Below are 16,573 nucleotides of genomic sequence, written 5' to 3'. Positions count from 1 at the left end.
GGTATACAGAAATAGCCCTATTTGGTAAAAGACAAAGTGCATATTATGGCAAGAACAGCTCAAATAAGCAAAGAGAAATGACAGTCCATCATTACTTTAAGACATGAAGGTCAGTCAAAATGGAAAATGTCAAGAACTTTGAAAGTTTCTTAAAGTGCAGTTGCAAAAAACATCAAGCGCTATGATGAAACTGTCTCTTATGAGGACCGCCACAGGAATGGAAGACCCAGAGTTACCTCTGGTGCAGAGGATATGTTCATTAGAGTTACCAGCCTCAGAATGCAGCTCAAATAAATGCTTCACAGAGTTCAAGTAACAGACACATCTCAACATCAACTGTTCAGAGGAGACTGTGTGAATCAGGCCTTCATGGTTGAATTTCTGCAAAGAAACCACTACTAAAGGACACCAATAAGAAGAAGAGACTTACTTGGGACAAGAAAGACAAGCAATGGACATTAGACCGGTGGAAATGTGTCCTTTGGTCTTGAGTCCAAATTGGAGATTTTTGGTTCCAACTGCCGTGTCTTTGTGAGATGAGGTGTGGGTGGACAGATGTTTTCCACGTGTATTTCCCACCGCAAAGCATGGAGGAGGAGTTGTTATGGTGTGTGGGTACTTTGCTGGGGACACTGTCTGTGATTTATTTAGAATTCAAGGCACACTTAACCAGCATGGCTACGAAATAATTCTGCAGCGATACACCATCACATCTGGTTTGAACTTGGTCCCACTATCATTTGTTTTTCAACAGGGCAATGACCCAACACTGACCCAGGTTGTGTAAGGGCTATTTTACCAAGAAGGAGAGCGATGGCGGCAGGTAGCCTAGTGGTTGAGTGTTGGACTAGTAACCGAAAGGTTGCAAGATTGAATCCCCGAGCTTACAAAGTAAAAATCTGTCGTTCTGCCCCTGAACAAGGCAGTTATTAACCCACTGTTCCTAGGCCATCATTGAAAATAAGAATTTGTACTTAACTGACTTGCCTAGTTAAATAAAGATAAAATAAATAGATGACCTGGCCTCCACAATCCCCCCGACCTCAACCAAATTGAGATGGTTTGGGATGAGTCGGACCGCAGAGTTAAGGAAAAGCAGCCAACAAGTGCTCAGCATATGTGGGAACTTCTTCAAGACTAGTGGAAATGCATTCCAGGTGAAGCTGGTTGACAGAATGCCAAGAGTCTGCAAAGCTGATATCAAGGCAGAGGGTGGCTATTTGAAGAATCTCAAATATAAAATATATTTTGAATTATTTAACACTTTTTTGGTTACTACATGGTTCTATTTCTGTTATTTCATAGTTTTGATGTCTTCACCTATACATTGTAGAATAACAGTGTTTTTATAACTTTTGACCGGTAGTGTATATGTGCGTGTTTTCCAGATGCTGAAGGTTGTGAATGCGTCTAACGAGCATGTGATCAGTGTGGGTGCCGGGTTCAGCTCAGAGGCTGACTCCCACCTGGTCTGTTTCCAGAACAACGAGGGCACCTATCAGACCCAGGCCAACAGCCAGCCTGGCAAGACACGCACAGGTCAGTAACAACCCAGATTGCCCACTAGAGGTCAGAATAAACTGTTTGTTTCTTTTGCTTCAGAAACCAGGGTCGTGTTCATTAGGGCAAAATCTAAAATGTTTTGCAACAGAAAATGATAAAGAATGTTTCTTATTGGACAACGACATGTAGCCCACCCCTGTTTCGGTCAGTGTTTTTTTTCTATTTGGTGGATAATGAATATGTCCCACATATGAAGCAGGTGTTTCTTTTGGAGTTGTGGTCTTGACTAGTTGAAACATTAAGTAGTCCTTGCTTGTCATTCTGTTTGTTAAAACATATTATTTGTAATTAAATGAAAGAATATACTTGATTTGTGTCTTTGTCTTTTATCAGTACCAAACCAGAATTCAAACTAAATGGGTAAATCTGCTGGGATTTTATCTATGATATTGTGTTATTCCAACCAGTGTATTACTGTGTTATTCTATAGTGACAGGGGCCAGCTTCGTGGTGTTCAACGGGGCCCTGAAGGCCTCGTCAGGCTTCATCGCCAAGTCGAGCATCGTGGAGGACGGCCTGATGGTTCAGATCCCCCCAGAGACCATGGAGGCCCTGCGTGCCGCCCTGAGGGGGCAGACTGACTTCCACATCCCCTGTGGCAAGGCTGACGGAGGGGAGCTCCGGGACAATGTCACCGTCCGCTGGATTGACTGGAGTTCCCCCGTCAACGCTGGGTAAGGGATATGATACACACCAAAACATACAGACTCATATACACGTCATGGGGATCTTCTCCCTGGTGCATGATTGGTCAATTCATGAATTTATGTGTGTATGTCCCTGTAGTGTGACCAGTAGTGTAGACAGGAAACCTCTGGAGGGGGTCCACAGTGTGAGGATGCAGCAGGACACAGAATTTGAGTCGGACGGACGCACCATCAGGTGTACTGAGGTAGGACACAAACACACAGGTCATACAGACATGGAGTTCTGTTCACCTTCTGAGTCACATCTCTCTGAAACACACACACATTCAGTCACTCAAACCTGTCTGTCTGTACCTGTCGAACGCCATCCTTCTGTCTGTCTCTCCCTCCAGGTGTTCTACTGGCTGAAGAGTCCAGACATGTCCCTGTCTGCGGTGCTGCCGTCCTGCAGTGTGTTCCACAGGGAGATGGCTGTGGCCAGCTGTAGTGCTCTGACCCCTCACCTCTCTGTCCTCTCAGCCAGCGGCATCAACTCCCTCGCCCTCAGAGTCTCTACACACACTGACATGGTAATTAATGTACTAACACACTGTAATGCTATGAAAGGGTATCACTTTGTGACAAATGTATCTGTGAACAGAGCTATAAAAAGATTTGGTTGATTTAATATTCTAGAAACGAGACCCACTGGAGCCAAACAAAACTGTAAGGATATTAAGGATCTTAACTGAAGTGTGTGTGTGTGTGTGTGTGTGTGTCAGGTGGAGTACCAGGCTGGTTCAGGAGGCAGGCTCCTACCCCAGCGCTATATGAACGAGCTAGACAGCGCTCTGATCCCCGTCATCCACGGAGGTTCAGCAAGAGTGCCACAGACAGCCATGGACATGGAGTTTATCTTCTACATCACACACACTGTCTAACACACACAGTCTTGCACATGGAAACACAAAAACTGTTAAACACTGTACGTTCCATTACACACACACACACACACACACACACACACACACACACACACACACACTGCCTGGATGTCTTTTCTCAAAGTAAAAGGCTGGAGCTCAGAGGACCTTGGACAAACTGACAGAACCTGAGTACACAAACAGCCAATCAGGCGTGGCTAATAACTGAACTAAAGACACACGCCGCCAATGGCAGGACATTCCCACAGAGTCTCTCTCTGAAGGCCTTAGAGAATAGAGATGTAGGCCTTTGTTGCAGGATGGACAGTGGAGAAACTGGAACAGTGAAATGGCTTTAAGTCTGAGAAACATTATGAATGCTGCTTTAACCCACGAGGCCAAACACTTAGCACAAATAACAACAACAATCCCAAAAAGAATGAACTCTCCTGAAACTGACTTTTCTCATCTCTTCTTGCTCTGCCTTGACTTCTTACTGGCATCTGTCTGTCAGCCAGCCAAGGAACACCTTGTTGAATGTTTCCAACCGACACTGTCAACAAACTGCTTTCTTTTCTCTACTCTTCTTTTCATCTATTTACTGTATATTTAGAATGACCACATGGTAAAACAGTGACAAATTATATTGAAGTTACTTGATTGACAGCTGTATGCCAAGCTTGAGAAGAGCAGCATGACATGAGACACTGATGTGCTTTGTAGAAGTTTCTAGATAAACTGTTATTTGAGGATGTGAGCACTATTTTAGAATGAGTAAATTCTAGAATGGCGTTTTGAACTTCTTCTCTCTTCATCGGCAGAGTGCAGAGTCTTGTTTAGCAGACCAGTGGTCTCTCCAGTTGTGTGTTATATGTGGGGAATTCTCGGACAACCCTCACTGTCTCGTCCAAATCTATAGAAATTATATCAAGCTTTTTTAAGCTTAAAGTACTATTTTTTTTGGAACCGTTACGTAAATGGAATTGATGTTCGTATTTTTGATAGGACGTTAGCTAGCTGAGTCACTTTCGCAGGTGTCGTGCAAATGAGTCCTGAGGAGCACAGAAAAAAACAATGGACAAGAGTTTCCCCTGATGAGGAACACTTTAAAGGTATTACAACTTTTGTCTGGCCTCAGTTATTAGCTGCCCTTGAACCAGCCAGACACATTGTTCAACAATATCACCGATACTGACTGATGTTATTGATATGGTCCAATCTTACTGATGAAGGTGAGTGTTAATGTAACATTGATCTATATAAATTCCTATTGATGCATATGATTGACGTTGATTGACCATATCTTCATTTCTCATCCTGTTGTGTTGCAGCGCTCTTAAAACCCTCTAGAGTCGACATAATAAGTAACATAAAAAAAAACCCATCAACATCCTTCAATTGAAACTGGAGATATCTGATATCTCATTCCACCGCATCCGCCTATGGCGGCCTTCCGCGTCTACGGTGAAAGGTGGCAGAGCTACAGCGGTGTTTGTCAGACCATGAGACATCCCAAAAATCAGTCTCACGAAAACGTCTGTAATGTCCAAACGGTTTGCCCACTATGGAAAAGGGAGACTCACAAACACCATGGTGTTCTCTGTATTGCTCTACGGGAGTCATCTGAAGGTTTGCAATCAATGTAAATATATATATATATATATATATATATATATATACACACAGTGGGGCAAAAAAGTATTTAGTCAGCCACCAATTGTGCAAGTTCTCCCACTTAAAAAGATGAGAGAGGCCTGTAATTTTCATCATAGGTACACTTCAACTATGACAGACAAAATGAGGGGAAAAAATCCCAAAAATCACATTGTAGGATTTTTTATGAATTTATTCTAAATGAACCTAGTAAAACTCACGGACGATTGGTAAAGCTTAAACCAAGTGTATTCACCCATACAGCTGCATAAGACAAAAGACATGTTCACACAAACACTGATGTTTAACCCATTCTCCTATACTCTGTCTCCTCCTAAACATCTGAACAGCCATTGCATCTCTGTTGCTCGACAGAACCTTACTGATATCTGTTCTTCCTCACTTCATTTGATCTGAATTCGGCCCCAAATTGCTCACTCCTCCCCAACTCACGGCTGTCATGTTGACTTGTACAAGACTGTGTCTCTTCTCCTCCCATAGGACCCCTGATGGCTAACAATAACATATCCGGACAGAATGTAAACATTATACATTCCCCTCTCTCCCTCAGTGACATGAAAAAGGTTATTTCATATTTTGAAGTTTAAAAGTCAGTTCCCAACAAACCCATAGCTTTAAATTGTGGTTAAAATGATCATGTTGACCTCATGCATTCATACAGCTGTAGGTCCATCTATGAACTTCAGAGTGGGTACTGTACATTTCTTAAGCCCCATCCCTCAGCTTTATAACAAACCAAGTGGCGGGGCTACTTATTGCTTATTTAAGGAATGGCTGACCAAATATTTTTTTTAACCAAGTTTCCACTTACTAAGACTGTTTGTTCTGAATCAATCCTGACAGGTTTAAGTTGATATTTGGGTTATTTAGTTACTTTTAGCAGTCCAGTCTCAAAAATACCCCAAATGACTCCATTAGCCTCACTCTGTGCAAGAACATGATAGCTGATTTTTGCTAAATAACACAAATATAGGGCCTCCTGAGAGGCACAGCGGAATAGTGCTTGAAGCGTCACTACAGATCCGGATTCGATCCCGAGCTGTGTCACAGCCGGCCGCCAGGTTGTCCTTGTCCCATCGAAGCTCTAGCGACTCCTGTGGCTGGCCGGGCACATGCACACAAACACGGTCGCCAGTTGTACGGTGTTCCCTCCGACACATTAGTGCGGCTGGGTTCTGGGTTAAGTGAGTGGAACTGCTTGGCAGGGTCGTGTTTTGGAGGATGCCTGGCTCTCGACCTTCGCCTCTCCCAAGTCCGTAGGGGAGTTGCAACGATGGAATAAGACTATCTACCAATTGGATATCACGAAATTGGGGAGAAAAAGGGGTACAAGTTTAAAAAAAATAAGAAAAAAACAATTATGCACTTAAAAAACTGTCTGGGTGGATCGTCAATAGTATTGCTAAGCAAAGAATCGAATTGTGTCTTGCCTGAACCATCCCTGTGTGTGTAGTCTATGTCTGTGTGTGGATGAATTGACTATTTTGGCAAAGTTATTCTATGTAAAGGTAAAAGGAATCACAAGGTGTCATACCAGGTGTGACGGATGATATTAAAGACTCAGATGTTACTGGTGCTGCAGATGTTACTGAGCTCCCGAGTGGTGCAGTGGTCTAAGGCACTGCATCTCAGTGCTAGAGGTGTTACTACAGACCCTGGTTCTATTCCAGGCTGTGATTGGGAGTCCCATGGGCCGGCGTACAATTGGCCCAGCATGGTCTGGGTTTGGCCGGTGTAGGCTGCCATTGTAAATAAGGATGTGTTCTTAACTGGCTTGCCTAGTTAAATAAAAATTAAAAATGCATGAGCAGCACAGATCAAAAAGTGAGTTTGATTGTTTAATTCTCCAATCAAGAAATAACAGTTGGGGAAAAACACTCTTGGGGAAAAAGGGTGCTATCTACAACCTGAAAGGGTTCTTCAGCTGTCCCCATAGGGGAACCTGTTGAAGAACCATTTTTTGGTTCCAGGTAGAACCCTATCCACAGAGAGTTCTATGTAGAACCTGAAATGATTCTACTTGAAAAGAAAAAGGGTTCTACCTGGAACAAAAAAGGGTTATCCTATCCAATTTTTTTATTTTTTTATTTCACCTTTATTTAGCCAGGTTCTCATTTAGCCAGGTTCTCATTTAGCCAGGTTCTCAATTAGCCGGGTTCTCACGAGTTGGCCAAGATAAAGCAAAGCAGTGTGACAGAAACAAGAACACAGAGTTACACATGGAATAAGCAAGCTCACAGTCAATAACACAATAGAAAAAAAAGTATAATCTTTTTGGAATCCTTTTTTCTACTGTGTTATCTTTTGTGTTATGCCAAACATATTTCCTGTATGTTTCGGATTATGTTTTGACCAATAGAAATGAATTGTAAATAAGAATATAATATGTTTCTGAACACCTTTACATTAATATGGATGCTATTATGATTATGGATAATCATGAGTTAATCATAATGAGTGAGAAACACATACATATCATACACAACCAAAACAAACTGCAAATGCATCCAACAAGTTTGTAAAGTCACAAACTTGATGTAGTCAGTTGTGCTAGGAATATGGGACCAAACACTAAACTTTTTACAAAATTGAATACACTATAAGTGAATTTGTCCAAATACGTATGGCACCTTCAAATGAGGGGACTAGATACATAAAGTGCATTCATTTCTAAACGGTAAAACAGATGTGTACAAAAATTCCCTCAAATAAAAGGTGACATTCTGTCCTGTAAAACATTTGATCTCAAAATCCAAAATGCTGGAGTATAGAGACAAAGGAAAAGTTTTAGCTTCCCTTTCCAAATAAATATGAAGGGGATCGTATATCGTTGGTAATCTAGTTTTTGCTTAGTTTTGAATCCATTATAATATCTAAAATCCTACAGATTAGAATAGACCATGACATTCAGAATCCCTGGTTCTGTTATTGCAAAATGTCATTGTAAAGTGATACATTTAAATTGATCAGTTATTTTCAAAAAAGTATGTCTGTGATATGCACACAGGCTCTGATCTTAGTATTTGTCTTTTGTCTCAGTTCAAAGGGTTGTTATGGTCCCCAGGATACAACTGCTGAAACATCGTGAGTTGGATTCTTCACATAAACCTATTTTATACCCTATGTATGTATTCAACACAAGCTACTGTGACACTTCATTTAATAGCCTGGCCGTTTATTTGCCTAAACTACGAAGCTGTCCGGCTTCTGTTGGAGACGTACAATACTGGAGGTTGGGGTTTCATGCTGTTTAGGGTGTGAAAAGCCGAACTCGAAGTTGGTAAAAATAGCTACTGTCGTGAATAAGTTATGTCATTGATAGCCCTGTTTGATATTTAAAACATGAATTGCAAAAGTGGTGAAGTGATATTTCTTGCTTGTTGCACAGATCAAACATTCCCTATTATTCTGCGTGAGGTACAGATGGGCTATGAAATTCCAAAGGAGCATACCAGCGAAATGCTTGTCTGTGTATTTAAACATTTTTGTCATGGCGTCTGTTAGAGACCGCCTTTATTTGCTAAAGTGTGAAACGATGTTCGTCCATTATAAGAGACCTGCGCTTTTTGACAACTCTTACGTTTTGTAGAAGTTGTACGGTATGCAAACGTGTGCATCAACGTAATAATTAAATGCAAGATCACCATTCTGCCCAGCTAATTGCGTTATTGTGTTCAAATCAAATGTATTGGTCACACACACGTGTTTAGCAGATGTTATTGTGGGTGTATCGAAATGCTTTTACTTCTAGCTCCCACAGTGCAGTAATATCTAACAAGTAATATCTAACAATTTCACAACATATAAAATAAAATACACGTAAATCTAAGTAAGGAATAGATTAAGAATATATATACATATATGTCAGAGCGGCATTGGACTAAGATACAGTGGCATAGAATAGAGTACAGCATATACATATGAAATGGGTGACGCAATATTTACACACAATTAAAGTGATAACATAGAATAGTATTGTAATGAAACAGCATGGAGCTGGCCTCGAACCCTCAACCTTCTAGACCGAAGTCCAGCGCGCTATCGACTGTGCCGCAAAAGCATGTTCGTGCTGCAGAGTCGATATCTGTGCTTATAAACCAAGGGTCGTTACAGTATAGATTACAGTTTACACAAAAGAGATGAGTAATGCAAGATACGGAGACATTATTAAAGTGGCTAGTGTTTAATTTCCTTGAAGTGGCCAGTGATTTCTAATCTATGTCTATAGGCAGCAGCCTCTGATGTGCTGGAGATGTTTAACAGTCAGTGGTGTAGTATAGAATACAACACAGTATATACATATGAAATGGGTGATGCAATATGTAAACACAATTTAAAAGTGACTAAGATACTGAAGAATAGTGTGGATTGCAGTTTATACATATGAGATGAGTAATGCTAGATACGGAACATTATTAAAGTGGATAGTGAACCATTTCTAAAAGTGGCCAGTGATTCCTAATCTATGTCTATAGGCAGCCGCCTCTGATGTGTTAGTGGTGGCTGATTAGCAATCTGATGGCCTTGAGATAGAAGCTGTTTTTCAGTCTCTCGGTCCCAGCTTTGATCCACCTGTACTGACCTTGCCTTCTGGATGATATTGGGGTGAACAGGCAGTGGCTTGGGTGGTTGATGTCCTTGATGATTTTTTTGGCCTTCCTATGGCATCAGGTGCTGTAGGTGTCCTGGAGGGGGGAGTTTGCCCCGGGAAATGTGTTGGCCAGACTGCACCACCCTCTGGAGAGCTTTGCAGTTGTGGGCGGTGCAGTTGTCCTACCAGACGCTTTTACAGCAATCGGTAAAAGTTTGTGAGGGTTTTAGGTGATAAGTAAAATGTATTTAGCCTCCTGATGTTGAAGAGGCACTGTTGCGCCTTCTTCATAACACTGTCTGTGTTGGTGAACCATTGTGATGTGTACGCCGAGGAACTTGAAGCTTTCCACCTTCTCCACTGCGGTCCCATCGATATGGATAGGGGGGTGCCCCCTCTGCTGTTTCCTGAAGTCCGCAATCATCTCCTTGGTTTTGTTGACATTGAGTGAGAAGGTATTTTCCTGGCACCACACTCCCAGAGCCCTCCTTCCTCCCTGTAGGCTGTCTCAATGTTGTTGGTAATCAAGCCTACTACTGTTGTGTCGTCTGCAAACTTGATGATTGAGTTGGAGGCGTGCTTGGCCACACAGTCATGGGTGAACAGGGAGTACAGGAGGGGGCTGAGCACACACCCTTGTGGGGCCCCAGTGTTGAGGATCAGCAAAGAGGAGGTGTTGTTTCCTACCTTCATCACCTGTGGGCGACCTGTCAGGAAGTCCAGGACCCAGTTGCACAGGGTGGGTTTCAGACCCAAGGCCCCAAGCTTAATGATGAGCTTGGAGGGTACTATGGTGTTGAATGCTGAGCTATAGTCAATGAACAGCACTCTTACATAGTTATGCCTCTTGTCCAGATGGGACAGGGCAGTGTGCAGTGTGGTGGCGATTGCATCGTCTGTGGATCTATTGGGGCAGTAAGCAAATTGAAGTGGGTCTAGGGTGGAAGGTAATGTGGAGGTGATATGATCCTTGACTATTCTTTCAAAGCACTTCATGATGACAGAGGTGAGTGCTGCGGGACGATAGTCATTTAGTTCAATTATCTTTGCTTTCAATTATCTGGCCTTCTTTATTGTTATGGACATCAACCTCACTTCTGTTTTTAAGAGAGAAAGGGAGTGGAAAGTGGAGAAATTGATCCATTAAGTAAGTTTGCCATTTGACAGATTTCAAGCGGCAATCAGTTATTGGTCCATCCATTTTATTTGTTTTAAATTAATGACATATGCCCATTGATTCATCAAGAGTATAACAATTCTCAACTGTATTGATTTTATTGCAGAGCCCTACAACTATCCTCAGGCCTCAGGACAATGTTATTTTTTTGTGTTTGCTATTACAGTTGGTAAACAGAGAAAACAAGCCTTGTCTGTCATGTCATTTGGTAAGTAGTGAGTGTGTGTGTGTTCTTGTAAATGTGTATCAGGCTATGTTATTAACAGTTTGTCATAGTTATACATGCCATGCCATAGTTGTTAATATCCATGATAAGTTGACTTCTTCCTGACTGAAACCAACGTGTTTGTTTCGACACCATATAGATCTGAATGTACACCTACATGTAGTTTCTGCCCTCAAACTGGAATATTATTACATATGTTTGTCTTTATTGGAGATAGAGACAGTAACAAGGTTCCCATCCAACCTTTTTATGTGAGTAAAGTACATGTCGGATATAGAACACTTCATGACAGCCCCGACGGAAACCGCTAATTTGTCGGTTAACTTTCCAAATGTCGATAAAACAAAATACTCTAAGCAAGGTGTGATGTTTTTGTGTCTGTAAAATTAATAATGCGAGAAACGGCGGTGGGAACGCATTTTTCTGCAAATATTGATATAGTAACCATCATCATATCTAAGTTAACTTGGGAGTCACGCGATGACATGTGTGGTCCTCCCACTACGACTCAGGAAACGATGCAGTTTATTAGGCTGCAGATGAAATAAGTTATGATGAACTTCACAGTGTGGTGAAAGTGCACGGTGAAAAGCTTGATGCTCTTTTATATATCGAAGGTCTTATTCTGGTGACATGATGAATAATGTTTGGCTGCCGTTTGACAAATAAAAATATATTTTGTCCATAATAATCTCATTGTGTAGATTATACCCGCACTGTATCTAAACTGTTGGCTAGAGCGCACGTGCCAAGACCAGAGTGGGCACATTCGATATATAATGTCATTTTTTTGAGGACAAAACCATTAGTAGAGTTGAAAATGTGATGGAACAACAGGCAGCTTCTACACCACCCCTGCCCTCATATTAGTCAAATTATACGGTGCATTCAGAAAGAATTCAGACCCCTAGAAGTTACAGACTTATTCGAAAATGTATTAAATTAATTGTTTTACTCATCAATCTACACACAATACCCCATAATGACAAAGCGAAAACAGGTTTTTAGATTTTTTTGCAAATTTATAATAAAAAATAAACATAAATACCTTATTTACATAATTATTCAGACCGTTTGCTATGAGACTCGAGATTGAGCTCAGGTTCATCCGATTTCCATTGATCATCCTCGAGATGTTTCCTTAACTTGATTGGATTCCACCTGTGGTCAATTCAATTGATTGGACATGATTTGGAAAGACACACACCTGTCTATATAAGGTCCAACAGTTGACTGCATATCAGAGCAAAAAAGAGCCACGAGGTCAAAGGAATTTTCTGTAGTGCTCCAAGACAGGATTGTGTCAAGGCACAGATCTGGGGAAGGGTACCAAAATTGCATTGAAGGTCCCCAAGAACACAGTGGCCTCCATCATTATTTTTTTACTCCCTTTTCATGGTATCCAATTGTTACTAGTCTTGTCTCATCGCTGCAACTCCCGTACGGACTCGGGAGAGACGAAGCTCGAGAGCCATGCGTCCTCCGAAACACAACCCAACCAAGTTGCACTGCTTCTTAACACAGTGCACATCCAACCCGGAAGCCAGCCGCACCAATGTGTCGGAGGAAACACCATGCACCTAGCGACCTGGTCAGCGTGCACTGCGCCCGGCCCGCCACAGTAGTCACTAGTGCGTGATAAGACGAGGATATCCCTGCTGGCCAAACCCTCCCTAACGACGCTGGGCCAATTGTGCACCGCCCCATGGGCGTCCCGGTCGCGGCTGGCTGCGACAGAGCCTGGGCTCGAAACCAGAGTCTCTGGTGGCACAGCTAGCACTGCACCACCCGGGAGGCCGCCTCCATCATTCTTAAATGGAAGAACCACCAAGATTCTTCCTAGAGCTGGCCGCCCAGCCAAACTGAGCAATCGGTGGAGAAGGGCCTTGGACAGGGAGGTGACCAAGAACCAAATAAAGGTGTGCTGAACTTGTAACGTTATACCCAAGAAGACTAGAGGCTGTAATTGCTCACAAAGGTGTGTTAGCAGTTGATGACACAAACCCCAAAGTAAATTCGGGACAAAAATGTATTTATTTGAAAAGGACAAATCATAGATGTTATGCTGGGAGGTAGATGGTAGATGTTCATTCCCCCTGTGCTCAGCTTTTCTCCACAGAACAAAGAAGCAGGATGCCACTTATAACCCCCCACCCTAGCCTGGGATTGACCAATCAGAAGTCCTTGCAGTACGACATTCCACAGATGCTAACAGCTGTTGAACTGAGACACAGCTATTTCCATTAACAATTCCCTATTGACCATTAGTACTCTATTCTGTTTTTAGTACTCTTGTCCACTCATCCTCTGCGCTGTGTATTTATCTTCAAAATATTCTTATAGGTGCTTCAACAAAGGACTGAGTAAAGGGTCTGAATACTTACCTAAATGTGATATGAGTTTTACATTTTTTATAAATATGCACAAAATTCCAAAACATTTTTTTCTTTGTCATTAATGGGGTATTATGTGTAGATTGATGGGGGAATTAGATTGATTTTTTTTCCCAATTTCGTGATATCCAATTGGTATTTACAGTCTTGTCCCATCACTGCAACTCCCGTACAGACTCGGGAGAGGCGAAGGCCGAAAGCCATGCATCCTCCAAAACATGACCTGCCAAGCCGCACTGCTTTTTGACACACTGCTTGCTGAACCCGGAAGCCTGAGTGTCCTGAAGTCGGCGTGCATGGGCCCGGCCGCCACAAGGAGTCGCTACCCTAACCCGGACGATGCTAGGCCAATTGTGCGCAGCCTCATTGGTCTCCCAGTCGCGGCCGGCTGCTACACAGCCTGGGATCGAACTCGGCTCTGTAGTGACTCCTCTAGCACTGCGATGCAATGCCTTAGGCTGCTGCGCCACTCTGGAGGCCCGGGAAAAAAACAATTTAATACATTTTAGAATAAGGCTGTACGGTAACAATATGTGGGAAAGTCAAGGGGTCTGAATACTTTCCGAATGCACTGTAAATACTACATTTGAGTTATTTACCTATTCATTAATTGGTCCACAAGTCAAACTGACAGATAGTTGAGAATGTCAGTGTGAACTTCACCTGCAACATCACTGATAATGTAGAAAGTTTTAACTTTTTCACTTTGCACTGCCCGCCAGAATCATATCACCTATGCATGGTTACATCGCTTACGTTACCACAAGTTGCTCTCTGTTGATAATGAATTACTTCTGCCATTTTATCACCTCCTTTTCTCGCTGATATCATATCAAATGATAGTGGGACATTGTCGGTCAGCATTGATAATCATTAACTATATGTCCTCTTCCTGACTAAAATCTGTTTCTTTATAGTTAATGTACATGCCAAGAAACGTGGTTAGTAGTATTTGTATGTGATCATTTAAAGCTTCTGTTTGCTCATGTTTCATTTCCTAAATTGGAAGAACTTCAGTTTCTAATGGAATAATCTGCTTTCTTATGTCTGCAGAATGTCTCAAGCAACACCTAGGTAAGCATTGTTTGTGTGTGTGTGTTTGCTTCATGGCGTTATGGACTATAACACAAGCTGTTATTGTCAAGGGTCGATGTGCAGCAGGTGGGACGGAGTCAGGTGCAGGACACAGAGGATGAGTAATAACGGACTTTACTCAATATGACAACAAAATCATTTCCACGCAGGGAAACCAATCCAGCTCACAAAATGTAGCGACAGCTTAAAACAGAGCAAACACGCACAAAACCATGGGGGGGGGGACCAGAGGGTTAAATAAGGAACATGATTATGGGAATGGAAACCAGGTGTGTACAATGAAGACAAAACAAAATGGAAAATGAAAAGTGGATCAGTGGCTGCTAGAAAACCGGTGACGTCGACCGCCGAACGCCGCCCGAACAAGGAGAGGGACCAACTTCAGCGGAAGTCGTGACATTTTTAATGTTACGTGTTACCATTACAAAATGCTGTATGTTTATCCCCTTAGATTCTGTGAATAAAAATAAGTATCATGGTGAGTACAAAATAAATCTATCAGACAGCGGGAAAGTGTTTGTGTGTGTGTGGGTGGTTTTTGGTTGTAATGCTGAGAATTTCTGTAATTGACTGTCACGACTTCTGCCGAAGTCGATGCCTCTCCTTGTTCGGGCGGTCGACGTCGTCGGTCTTCGATCCATCGCCGATCCATTTTTTCATTTTCCATTTGTCTTGTTTTTCCACACACCTGGTTCACATTTCTCTCATTATGTGTTGTGTATTTAACCCTCTGTTTCCCCCATGTCTTTGTGTGGTATTGTTTATTCTGTTTCATGTTATGCGCACGTTAGTCTGGTGCGCTGGGTTATGTTAACCCGAATTGTTATTTCGTGTTTATTTTGCCGTGTGCATTTGGTTCGCCTAAATAAAAGGCTCCGTTGGCTACCCAATATCTGCTCTCCTGCACCTGACTCCCTTACAGCCATTTTACGTATACCTGACATTGACAGATACTTGTTGTAATCCCTTTTGATGTTTGGTGCTTGAAATTATAGTCGACTAGATGTTTTATAACTGTATTATAACTGATTATATAACAAAAACAGTCTAATTTACAATCCCTGAATACTATTTGAACCATAATTTGTTCCATTCCAGTTCCTATCACCCTAATCCCTGAAACAGCACATTATTCTCTAAATGTGGAAAGACAAACACTTACAAAAGAGAAGGAAGAACAGAGATTAAAAGGTCATGCTGTCCTGGGAAATCTGCAAATAACAGGGACATCTTACTTTGTTGTGGATGTGGAACAATCATGGATTGTACGAGTGGTCAAGATGTCCATCAACAAGGAGAAGAAAGTAAGGTTTGGACCTAAAGATGGTGCCTGGACTCTGAGGTGTGTGGAGGGTAAAGTAAGAGTTTATGATGGGACTTTTGTTTCTCTCCTCCGCACTGACAAAGATAATGAGTTGAGGGTTGGGGTAGTTCGAATCCCCGAGCTGACAAGGTACAAATCTGTCGTTCGGCCATCATTGAAAATAAGAATTTGTTCTTAACTGACTTGCCTAGTTAAATAAAGGTAAAATAAAATACATTTGTAGATTATGAGGAGAACGTCAAGAGGTTCAGAGTGGAGAACGTAAAGAGGTTCAGAGTGGAGAACATCAAGGGGTTCATAGACCTAGAAGTGACTCAATATGATAGATGATAACAATGTTATCAACCTAGTGTTTCCACCAATCCAACCAGATCAGATCACTTTAAGAAAGAGAGAGGAAAGAAGAATTCAGAGTAGTTCAAACAGGACCCAGGTGTGAATCAATCCCTGTCTGACTGGAAGGGAAAGATGGAAACCAGCAGTACCTAGAGGGGCATATTTAAGTATCCCTGGTCTAATGCATTGGCCAATGATATGATCATTATTGATTGTATTGGTGGTCACAGAGCTCTGCTGTGAATCTCTGAAATCTTATTTCTGTTAGTAATTGACATTTGGTCAATTGTTAGGGTGCTTTGCCTTTTGAAGTGGTTGTCCAGGCCCTTCTATGTATCCACTTCATCTGTTCCTTTGTTAACCTTTTATACCTGTTTTGTAAAGGACCGTTGTAATGCAAGGGCACATTTCTGCCAAAGCAGACTATAAAGTATCTTCAAAGCCCCTAACTAGACCATCATATCTTTACAGTAAGCTATGTGCTAAAATGCATGGGAATGATGTTAGATGTGCTAAATTTCCCTGTAAAATATGCCAAATATGCGTATATTATATCATAATAAAATATAATTGTATTCATTGCATTCTTTGATTGTTGGAGAGTTATTACTATTCTATATCACTAACGTTACTGTACTGTTTTCG

The 16,573-nt window shown here is 41.9% G+C and overlaps 1 protein-coding gene and 1 long non-coding RNA gene across 5 annotated transcripts in view; both read left to right on the top strand.

Moving 5' to 3' along the window:
• LOC110523341 (zinc finger FYVE domain-containing protein 16) overlaps positions 1 to 4,390 on the top strand; it is a 32,338-nt gene extending 27,948 nt beyond the window's left edge. For all 3 annotated transcript variants that reach the window (XM_090234023.1, XM_021601956.3, XM_021601955.3), the window contains exons 12-16: positions 1,389 to 1,539; positions 1,994 to 2,237; positions 2,350 to 2,455; positions 2,603 to 2,779; positions 2,972 to 4,390. In XM_090234023.1, coding sequence (XP_090090149.1) covers positions 1,389 to 1,539; positions 1,994 to 2,237; positions 2,350 to 2,455; positions 2,603 to 2,779; positions 2,972 to 3,130 — 837 coding nt within the window. In that variant the 3' untranslated portion in view covers positions 3,131 to 4,390. The remainder of the gene's footprint in view (positions 1 to 1,388; positions 1,540 to 1,993; positions 2,238 to 2,349; positions 2,456 to 2,602; positions 2,780 to 2,971) is intronic.
• A 5,086-nt stretch (positions 4,391 to 9,476) lies between these two features.
• On the top strand, positions 9,477 to 16,512 carry LOC149983182 (uncharacterized). 2 transcript variants are annotated; one of them, XR_016495908.1, is made up of 4 exons: positions 9,477 to 9,832; positions 10,721 to 10,762; positions 14,227 to 14,247; positions 15,367 to 16,512. It is a non-coding gene; the product is annotated as an uncharacterized LOC149983182 (long non-coding RNA). The 2 variants fall into 2 exon arrangements; XR_016495907.1 differs by lacking the exon at positions 9,477 to 9,832 and having other exon boundaries at positions 10,647 to 10,762.
• The last annotated feature ends 61 nt before the right edge of the window (positions 16,513 to 16,573 follow it).

The sequence above is a fragment of the Oncorhynchus mykiss genome, chromosome 5 (assembly GCF_057628025.1).
Source record: "Oncorhynchus mykiss isolate SJ-2025 chromosome 5, ASM5762802v1, whole genome shotgun sequence".
NCBI lineage: Eukaryota > Metazoa > Chordata > Actinopteri > Salmoniformes > Salmonidae > Oncorhynchus > Oncorhynchus mykiss.
The sequence above is the reverse complement of the archived record's forward strand: the minus strand, read 5'-3'. Positions and strand labels throughout refer to the sequence as shown.